The following is a 9,930-nucleotide window of genomic DNA, read 5'->3' as shown; positions in this document are numbered from 1 at the left end:
TTTATAGTTTTTAGTGTACAGGTCTTTTACCAACTTGGTTAAATTTATTCCTATGTATTTTACTGATTTTGATGTTATTGTAAATGGGATTGTTTTCTTAATTTCTGTTTCAGATGGTTCATTATCAGTGTACAGAAACATAACTGAATTTTTATATTGATTGATTTTGTATCCTAAAACTTTGCTGAATTCATTTATTATTTATAATAGTATTTTAGTGGAGTTTTTAGGGTTTCTATATATAAGACCATGCCATATACAAATAGAGACAATTTTACTTCTTCCTTTCTGATCTGGATGCTTTTTCTTTCTTTCTTTCTTTCTTTTTTCCCACAGTTACCCTGGCTAGGACTTTCACTGTGTTGAAGAGAAGAGTCAAGAGTTGACATCCTGTCTTGTTCTTGATCTTATATGAAAAGCTTTCTGCTTTTCACTGTTGAACATGTTAGATGTGGGTTTGTCATATATGGCCTTTAGTATGTTGAGGTACATTCCTTTTGTACCTAAATTATTGAGACATTTTATCATGAAAGGAAGTTGAATTTTTTCAGTAGGGTTATGACATCTATTGTTTGGTAGTATTTATATGCTGAAACTTAATAGATTGTCTTTGGGCCAAGTCCAAATGGTATCAAAATGGTTTGGCCCAAATATCATGTGCTAAATTTCATTCTATTAGTTTTACATCAAAAATAGACTAAAAATCCTTTTAAAGAATAAAGCCAAGAGTAAACAAAATGTCTGACAGGAGGAAAACATTAATAAGATGACACAGCTGTCTCAAATATTTCAAACAAAATAACTGAAAAATGGATTTTGTTTTAATTTCCACCATGATGAAAAATTTTAATGTTTTTCTTGCTATGGAGAAACATGCTTATTTTTCTCATAAATTTTTATAAATGACATTCTTTTCATAATATTAAAAAATGATCAAGATACATATCCCCAGTTTTTATTCCACAGAAAAACAGAAGGAAGGGTCATGATATCACATGGCCATCCTCTCAGCACAAGGACCTTATTTTATAGATTCTCAAGTCCTTTATAATGCATATAGCTGCTTACATAGTCAATGAACATTTGTTATTTGATAAATACACCACAGTAAAATGTACACCACAAAAATATACATATCCAATTTATTTCATCTGTCAAACTGTTAGGCATTTGGTATAAATACCTGCATAGAGATGTAATGAGTTTAGCCAAAGCTAATGTTCTCATATGTATCCTACCCCCACTTCTCTCTCTCATTCTCATTTTCCTTTTTTCTCATAAACAGGACAGAAAAACATAAATCCAGTTTTATTAAATAGTGTAATTCTTATTATACTCTTATATTACTTAACTGGTTGATTAAAAACAGGAAGTGGGAATCTTGCAAATATTAAAATAACAGTATAGAGAAAGACATATTCTAACATGGTTGGGGGAACATAAATTGATATAATTTGACATATCAATGAATAATGAAAATGCACAAACCCTTTTGACCTGGCAATTCCACTCAAGGAAACTACCCTGCAAATACACTCAAACAAATATAAAGAAACACACCCACAAGAAACATGCTATGCAGTATTGTTTATAACAGCAAAACAAACAAACAAAACTTAAAGCAATTCAAATGTCTATCACTAGGGTTATGGCTAATTAAATTATGACATAACCAGACAATGGAATTTTATGTAACCACTATAAAAATTGAGGTAGCTCTGCTTGTATTGATATAAAAGATGTCCAAGACCTGTTATATTATTAACTTTCTGTAAGTACAGTACAGCATTATGGTATGCTCCCATTTGTGTCTTAACAGGGATATGTGGATGTATATGTAATTAGACATATAAATGTACAATATATCATGAGTGTGAGAGATGTCATATGCACATAGACATTTTCTAGAAAAATATATAGACTGTTGATAATTATTTCTTCTGCAGTTATTTCTTGAAAAAACTCAGTTTTCATTATCTATTGTACTGAACAATTTGTATATTTTATCATGAGCATGTGCTTTCTATGTAACAACATAAGTTCTTTAAAGAACTAGCTAGTAGCAGCTAAAATTCTAAAATTTCGATTGTATAAGGATATGAATGCAAGTCTTTTACAGTGTCTCTGTCTTATAAGAATCTTTGAAAAGTTAACTTCAGAATAGCTCTTCCATTCTAGAACTCTGAGAAAATCAAAACAGTAACTGTACTGTATCTTGATTCATTTGTCCTGGTGCTAGATTCCAATAAATGAAATATTGAGACCCAGCTCATCAACTTCACTTTGTAACACCTGAGATGTCTTCACCTTGTTCACAGTATCATAAAGTGGATTTTTCTTCTCTGTGTAGCTGGCATAGGGCTGCATTTCATCCTAAGGAAATAAAGTCAAAATCAATTCAAAAAAGCCAGAAATCATTAACTCCTATGTTTTTCTAACATGTGCCCACAGCTTTAGTATCTACCAACAGTGCTTATATTTGTGTCTCTGGGCTTACATGGACATAAGAGAAAGACTTTTTCCTAATGTATTTTTTTAATGTATTGATGTGATGATAAAGATTGTGTGAAAGCAGGGATGGAGAAGAATGAAGTGACCTGAGAAGTATTTCAAAAGAGAGGATCAAAGATTCAGTCAGGTACTGGTTGTAAGAGATTTTGGAGCAGTAGGTTTTAAGTTTAGGTAAGAGGAAAATGAGGATGGAATTGAGAAAGGGAAGTCAAGAATTAGAGTTGGCTTCATAGGGAAGAAAATACCAATTCAGGATCTCGAAAGACTAAAGTTCAAATGAGGCAAACACGGTGTGTTTTGTAGGATGCAGTTCTTGAAGTGAAAGTACAGTTGTCTGGATGTACTACAGTTAAACCATTTCCTTTTGTGTCTATGTTTACAGATGCCCAAACCTGTAATGTTTACCAAGTAGTTCTTGGTAGATAATTAACAAAGTAAGTACACCTGACTATTATACTTAATATTATAAAGTTAGAAATTTTACTTTTCAACTAAAAGACTGATATTGACTCAAATTACGAATTATGTGGCTAGCTTTTCAGACTACATGTCTTGAAATTTTGCAAATATTCTTTTTAATCTTCTATTACCTCCTCAACAACTGGAGTAGCTTCTGTTTTTTTCAATTTACATTTTCTGCAAAAATAAAAATAAGCTCAAGTGAGTACAGGAAAAAATATCATTATTTAGATTGAAAATGGGAGAACAATAGAGTATACTTTTAACAATTGTGGTTCATTTTGATAGAAGCCATAATAAATCAGAAACAAACTACCAGAAATGAATGAAGAATGTTGCTTACAGTTATCACACCCAAATAAGATAATTCACGGATTTTGGAAGAGGAAGTAAAATTATGTAACAGAAGCTGAATGTAACAGAGTATATGTGACACCTCCTCTTTGTACATAAAGTGAAGTATTATAATTGCTTTCCCAAATAGAAAATTAGCATGCATTGTCTCTCCCAAGATACTGCCCTAAATCCTGCCACTATGATGTATGCCTGAATAACCTAGCAAAATCCCTCTTTTCATTCAGGGTACTCCAAGTCTAACACCTTCCAGACATGCTTCTAAATTGATGTTAACATTGTAATTTTACCCTGTCAGTCAATTCCATATTTCTGATCCCATTCTAGTCCAGTAGAGCTGAAGAAGAAAGAACACTAGTCAATACCTGCATCCACCGATATTCAAAAGCCAAATGGATCCCACAGTGGCCGAGATAATAAAAATAGAAAGGATGATATACAGAATTTTTAAGTCTGGTGTTTGGGTACCTGTAAACATAGACACAAAAAGAAATGGTTTAACTGTGATACATCCAGACAATAAAATGCTATTCAAGGCTAAAAAGACATGAGCTATCAAGCCATGAAAAGACATGGAGGAAACTTAAATGCATATTACTAAGTGAAAGAAGTCAATCTAAAAGGCTACATACTATATGATTCCAACTATACAACATTCTAGAAAAGATAAAATAATGACAGTAAAAAGATCAGGGATTACTAAAGATTAGGGTGGAAGGAGGGATGAATAGGTGGGACAGTGTTAGGACAGTGAAATTACTCTCTATGATGCTATAATGGTGGATATCATTACACATTTGTTAAAACTCATAGAATATACGACCCCAAGAGTGAACCCTATGTAAACTGCACTTTGGGTGATAACAACATTTAAATGTAGGTTCACTGATTAGAACAAATGTACCAATGTGGGTGACATAGATAGACAGGGTGTTGGGTCTAGAAGTATATGGGAACTCTGTTCTTTCCACTCAGTTTTGCTGTGAACTTAAAACTTCTCTAAAAAATATAAAGTTTATTTTAAAAAAAACAAAAAATGTATATATATGGTTCAAGGATGTCTTGTAGTGCATGAGATTAATTCTTGTGACTACACTTAAACATTTCTGATCTATCAATAGTTCAAATAATTGTTAAAATAAAATTTCTTTATCAATTCAGATCTTAAGGTTTCTGGCAAGCCATCATCTTAAGTCAGGATTTTGTTGCTTTAAGGATTCATGAATAGTGAATTCCTATAAGAGAGCTGTGAAGCTTAGAATTCTGTTACAGTAATAGAAAAGTGTTTTCTCTTCTCTAACATGCAGAAATAAACAGGTCATAAGGGAGGTAGGAAAAATAGCACTAATTCCGAAGTCACCTTTCTTCCAGGGCACTGAAATCAAAATGAATGCATGGCAGCAACTTTCAATTATTTATTAAACACTGGCAGCAACCTACAGCTCAATCTGACAGGAGGACAAGTCAACAAAGGAGCTGCCAGCTCTGAGAGGCAATAGTTTCGAGACCGAGCTCCCGGTGTTCTGTGAGTGTGGCTGGGGCAGCGCAGGGAGGGGAGTGGATGCTGAGCAGGCTGACATCCAGTCCCTTCACCTTCCTTCAACAGTTTGTTTTTAAAGACTGGATTACTCTGTATTTTATTTGAAAAAGAAAAGTTTTGCTTTGCAGTTAAAAACAACCCTTTTTTTGCAGCCTTCTCTTTCCAAAGATTGTGTCTATTTCACTGCAAGTGTACCAGCAGGGGCTGAACATCCTGCCAGCAAGGAAGAAACCAGGAGGTCCCTGACGGGTGGGAGTGGACTAGATGGTTTCTTCTATTCTAAGATTCTACATATGTGCCATTGTAACACCGGGTTGTTGGATTTCCAACATAACCAGGGCACAATTACTCTTCTCAGTAAATACTGTTAACACCTTTTTAAAAAGCAGTCATTTTTAAGAACACATGCATTTTTCTCTTCTGACTTCTTAAAATGTACTAAAATATCAGCAAAGAAATTTTTTTACATATAGACTTGTAAAGACAAACTGTGGAGGAAGGCAAGAACAGATAAGAGATTTCAACTTGTTTTTAGGTAGAAAATGAACAGAAAGATGGCAAATAAATTGGAGTGGAATAAGTAAAAATCTTAGTGCCAACACAACTCCAAGAAGATTGGAGTAGGAAGGTCTAAATATAGAGAAAAGAGTCTGCAGGGGGTGAAGTTGGGCTAAAGCTGGGGAGCTTCTCTGAAAGTCTGTGTTGAGAATAGGTAGCTGCCCCGTCTCCTCCCACAGTGTACAGACAGGTCACTACACCTTCCCCAAACAGCAGATAACAGGAAGTTTAACCCAGAAAATGTGAGTTGTAAAGACTCTACAGTCAAGTATCCAGGTGTAATGGAGGACGGAGACTGAAGAGAGGTATTAGAGAAAAGTCTGATTTCTGAACAGACACACACAGACATACACACTCCCCTCTCATCTCTGCTCCCAGACACTGATATGCAGGCTTAGCTCTCCAAGACAAGACACTGCAGAACCTGCACAGACTCAGAGCAAGAAAAACCTTCAAATAACTTAGGAACCCCCAGTTTTTTAAAAAAATGTTCATTTACCACCCTTTCAACCTATTGAAGCTACTAATTGGTAGTCTATGGCAGATAGCATAGCTTCCAATCAGCTCATTTTTAAATATTCAGTTTGAAATGAATGGATAGCTAAGGATTACCAAAGAGATAAGGAAAGCCTCATATGTGAAAGAGATTAAAACCAGCAAATGTCTGGAAAGGAGAAGCAACTCCACCTAGCAAAGAAGGCACAAGAATACATAGGAAAAATAAATAATAAATAGATAATAAGTAAAAATAGGCATAATAAACATACATGAAATAGAGCAAATGATTGGGGAAAGGAGAATGTTCAGGACAACAGATGTGTAGCATCTAGTGACCAACCAGGAAAGAACAGAGCAAGAGCTTGTAAAAAATGAAGAAGGGATGTCTTCAAGAAAAACATGGATTATTTAATAAATCTGACCATGGAAAACAGTATTAAGAGGGGTTTTCTAATTTGGTCAGTGAACTGAGTGATACCATAATTCATACAAAATACATATTTTACTAAGGAAATAAAATTGAATTACTTACCTGGGCCCAGTGCTAAGGACAGACTCTTGTTTCCAGTCACATGAGAGACGGAGCAGGACACATTAGGCACACGGTGGCCCTCCCAGGAGCAGGTGCTCTGGACCGTCACTGTGCCATCGTCCCAGTGTTCCTGCTCAGTGACACAAGTCCCCTCTGGGGTCCAGGAGATCTGTGCAGCTGGCTTCCCTGCAGCCGCCTTGCACACTGTGGTTCCATTCCCACTCTGAAACAGGGTCACCTCAGGGGGCACTGCAGAGAGGTAAGGAAAAATGCTTCAATCCTAACACATGGGACAGGGAACAGAGAGGGACATTAGTTCCCACCCCAGTTCTGGTTATCTGACAGACCACATTACACGAGGCTGCTTACCTAACACTTGGAGGTAGTATCCATGCCGGAAATTCCCATTGGGTGTGACCATTTCACACGTGTAGTGTCCGTCATGCGTGGTGGCCACTGGATCAATCTGAAGGGCAGGATTCTGGTCAGGTCTGGAGACCCAGGTTATTCTCGTGTCCATACAGTTACTGTCCTTGGTCTCGTTGTTATCTCTCCTGTAGGCTCTGGTGCAGGAGGAGTTGTCTCTGAAGGTGATTTCCCACGTTGCTACCACCACCGCTGTCAACAGGATAGGAGGGCAGCAGAGCACGGCCTTTGTATCCACAGGTACAGACAGAGAAGTGTAAGCTGGACAGGCACCCACACAAACACACATGTAAGGAGAATCAGGAAGGAAAAGCTTGATAAATAACTTCATGTGTTGAATTTTCCACAGCATAATCACATGAAGTTGTATAGAAGAATACTTTGCTGATGATCTTATGCCAAAACTACATAAAAATTAAACATTCACAAAATGTATATAACATATTAAGCCTAATCCAATGATTAATCCATTTTCTCCAATAGTATGTCTTTTAGGTAAACAATAGGTATTATATGAGGAAGAAATGTTTTAAGAATTTTTTAATTGATTTGGGAGTTTTGATATATATGAAATGAATAAATGAGAAAACACCACCCTAAATTAAAAGACAAAGACAGTGTTATAAATCTAATCTCTTTATCATAGCGACTATTAATCTTATAACTCTACTCCTCAGGGTAGAAAATGGAATAATTCGTGATACATTGTCTCCTCCTAAGTTTAAATGATAGAGAATAAATCAGCCACATGAGAGCTAAATGCCTGTACCTACGGGAGGCTCTGCGACAAACAAAAATCTGGAAAGTATGTGGTACTTTCATTAAAAATAACGTAAGATGGCACTCAGGTTAAGCAACCTAGAAATTGTTTAATGTTTCTATTTTTATTTGGCGAGTCACAAAGTCAGTAAAATCAACATCTTCCCTTCATCCTCCCTCCCTCTCTCCCTCCTTCCTTCCTTCCTTCCTTTTCAGTCACAACTATACTCCCAGAAAGTTCAACTGTGAACTTTGATCACAGATTTTGTTTCTGCACATGCAACCTAATTACAAGGATTAAAAAAGGAGTGGACACCTTTTGGCCATTTTTAAAGTGAAAATTGTGCCCTGAAGCCTACAGGTATTTTCTGATATAGAAGCTCACACTTTCCCATAAACCTACCTAATGAGTCCTGGACTGCTGGGCTTCTGCTACAACTCACCATTAACAGGTGAGGATAAGTGATTTCATTACGTAAACATAAGTAGAACCAGCTTCAGTGGGACAGAATTTTGATGTGGATGACGCTTGTTGGCACTAACCTCTGTCTTTGGTATCTCTCCTCTCCTGTGGGTGTCACTTGCTATTCCGTGATGTGCCCAAGCCCTTGTACTGCCCAGCCAGGTACAGACCATGTAACCAGATGAAGGAAAAAGGTGGAGTTTTTGGGAAATCTAGGAGAGCAATTAAATCTGTGCGCTCTACTCATAACTGCAAGTGGCATCCCCATGCAGGGGGAACCTCAAACTGGCAAAGGTCTAGAGGCAAGCAGCAGCAGGAGCACGGCTTGTCAGAGAACAGCTGAGGTGCATGCGGGCAAGCATGCATGTGCAAAGGAAGGACAGTGAAGATCAAACCAGAAGGAGAAGAGACTGCTGCCGGAGCAAGTCGCTGAGCTGCTCTGTGTTCTCCAGAGTTTGAACTGGCTTGTTATCAGTGTAAGGCTTTAGTATTTTTGCCTATATTTATCCTCCAGATCTGACTGTACTGTTTTTAAGGACTAGCTTATCAAAGGAACATTCAGGTTAACAAGGGTGGAGTAGATGAAGAAGTAACTCTTAAGTTGAGGATTCCAAACACTGTGGGCAGTCCACCCTCCTTCACCTTCCCTCATCCTGGGACCTTCAGTCAACCACCCTTCACCTGGGGTGATGGTTCTTATGGGATTGCTCTTATCTTAATCTTCTCTTTCTCATACCTATTGTGATGCCTTACCAATGGCCAGTCCCTCCATGGGATTGGAACCAGTCTAGAAAATGTATTCTCCATATCCTTCTGTGACAGCTAGGGTGCCTCCACCTCCTATGTCACTGAGAAGACAGAGCAGTTCTCACATTGCTCCACACCAAGCAGTCATAGCCCGTCTGCTCTGCATCCTTTGTCTGTAAATACGTTCCAGTCTCATCCATCCCTGTGCACACAGACAAATTCCCATTGGCCTTTGGGCGCTTCCTCCCTGTTCTCACCCTTGCACCCTAGTGGAGTCCCCGCCACCATGCAACCCCATAACTGCAAAAGCCTCTGACTTCAGTCTCCGCCTTAAAACTCTCCTCTTCACTTCATACCTTACACTGCAGCTAAGTGCATCATTCTATAACAGATGTGAGTCCCTCAAACCTGACAACCTCCAGAAATCTCTCATTGCCAGAAAAATTCATAAAATGATCGATAACAATGAACATCTTTGTATTGGCTTTGAAGGCCCTCTTTTCCAAATTGGCTCACCTTGCAATCTCACTACCCCCTTACCACCTTGCGCCCACCCTGCAGAAAGAACACGCCAAGCACAACTGCATTTCTGTCAGTCCTCACAATGATCCCTGGTCTGGGATGCTCCCACACAACACTTTGTGTCTACTACTACTCTCTTCCCTAAGACCCCGTTCCCGGGCCACATCCCCTGTGAAGCCTCCTCCGAGCCTTGGTGCCGACCCGCTCCCTCCTCATCACTCCTGACCCACTTGATGCAAGAGCTCATCTCCTCTGCTTGATTGGAGCGCTGTGCTCATTCTGGCTGCTCCCTCAACAACTAGCTCCCTGGGGGATCTCTGATGGTCTAGCTCATTGGCTCATCTTTCTGTCTTCATAAGCGAAGCTCAGGGCCTGATAGAGAAAGCTCCATGATCTCCAGATGGAATTGAACTGTGCTGGGGAAGGAGGGACAAGGTCATTCAGGGTCCCTCACACCACAGCCTTCAGACCACCGTATTCTTCAAACGGGCAGAAGGCTGGCCCTCAGACCAGACCATCAGCTTTGCTTCTAGGGAAGAACTTCCACACTCCATCCCTTCT

At 38.4% G+C, this 9,930-nt stretch overlaps 1 protein-coding gene across 1 annotated transcript in view; it reads right to left on the bottom strand.

Moving 5' to 3' along the window:
• Positions 1-639: 639 nt before the first annotated feature.
• The window catches only part of CD200R1 (CD200 receptor 1), a 34,244-nt gene continuing 24,953 nt past the window's right edge, over positions 640-9,930 (bottom strand). Inside the window, exons 4-8 of the mRNA XM_073231682.1 lie at positions 6,822-7,139; positions 6,453-6,701; positions 3,690-3,792; positions 3,102-3,147; positions 640-2,373 (exon numbers count right to left, since the gene is read on the bottom strand). Coding sequence (XP_073087783.1) covers positions 2,236-2,373; positions 3,102-3,147; positions 3,690-3,792; positions 6,453-6,701; positions 6,822-7,139 — 854 coding nt within the window. The 3' untranslated portion in view covers positions 640-2,235. The remainder of the gene's footprint in view (positions 2,374-3,101; positions 3,148-3,689; positions 3,793-6,452; positions 6,702-6,821; positions 7,140-9,930) is intronic.

Source organism: Manis javanica, chromosome 3 (genome assembly GCF_040802235.1).
Source record: "Manis javanica isolate MJ-LG chromosome 3, MJ_LKY, whole genome shotgun sequence".
Lineage (NCBI taxonomy): Eukaryota > Metazoa > Chordata > Mammalia > Pholidota > Manidae > Manis > Manis javanica.
Note: the sequence above shows the minus strand (reverse complement) of the source record. Positions and strands in the feature narration are given on the sequence as shown.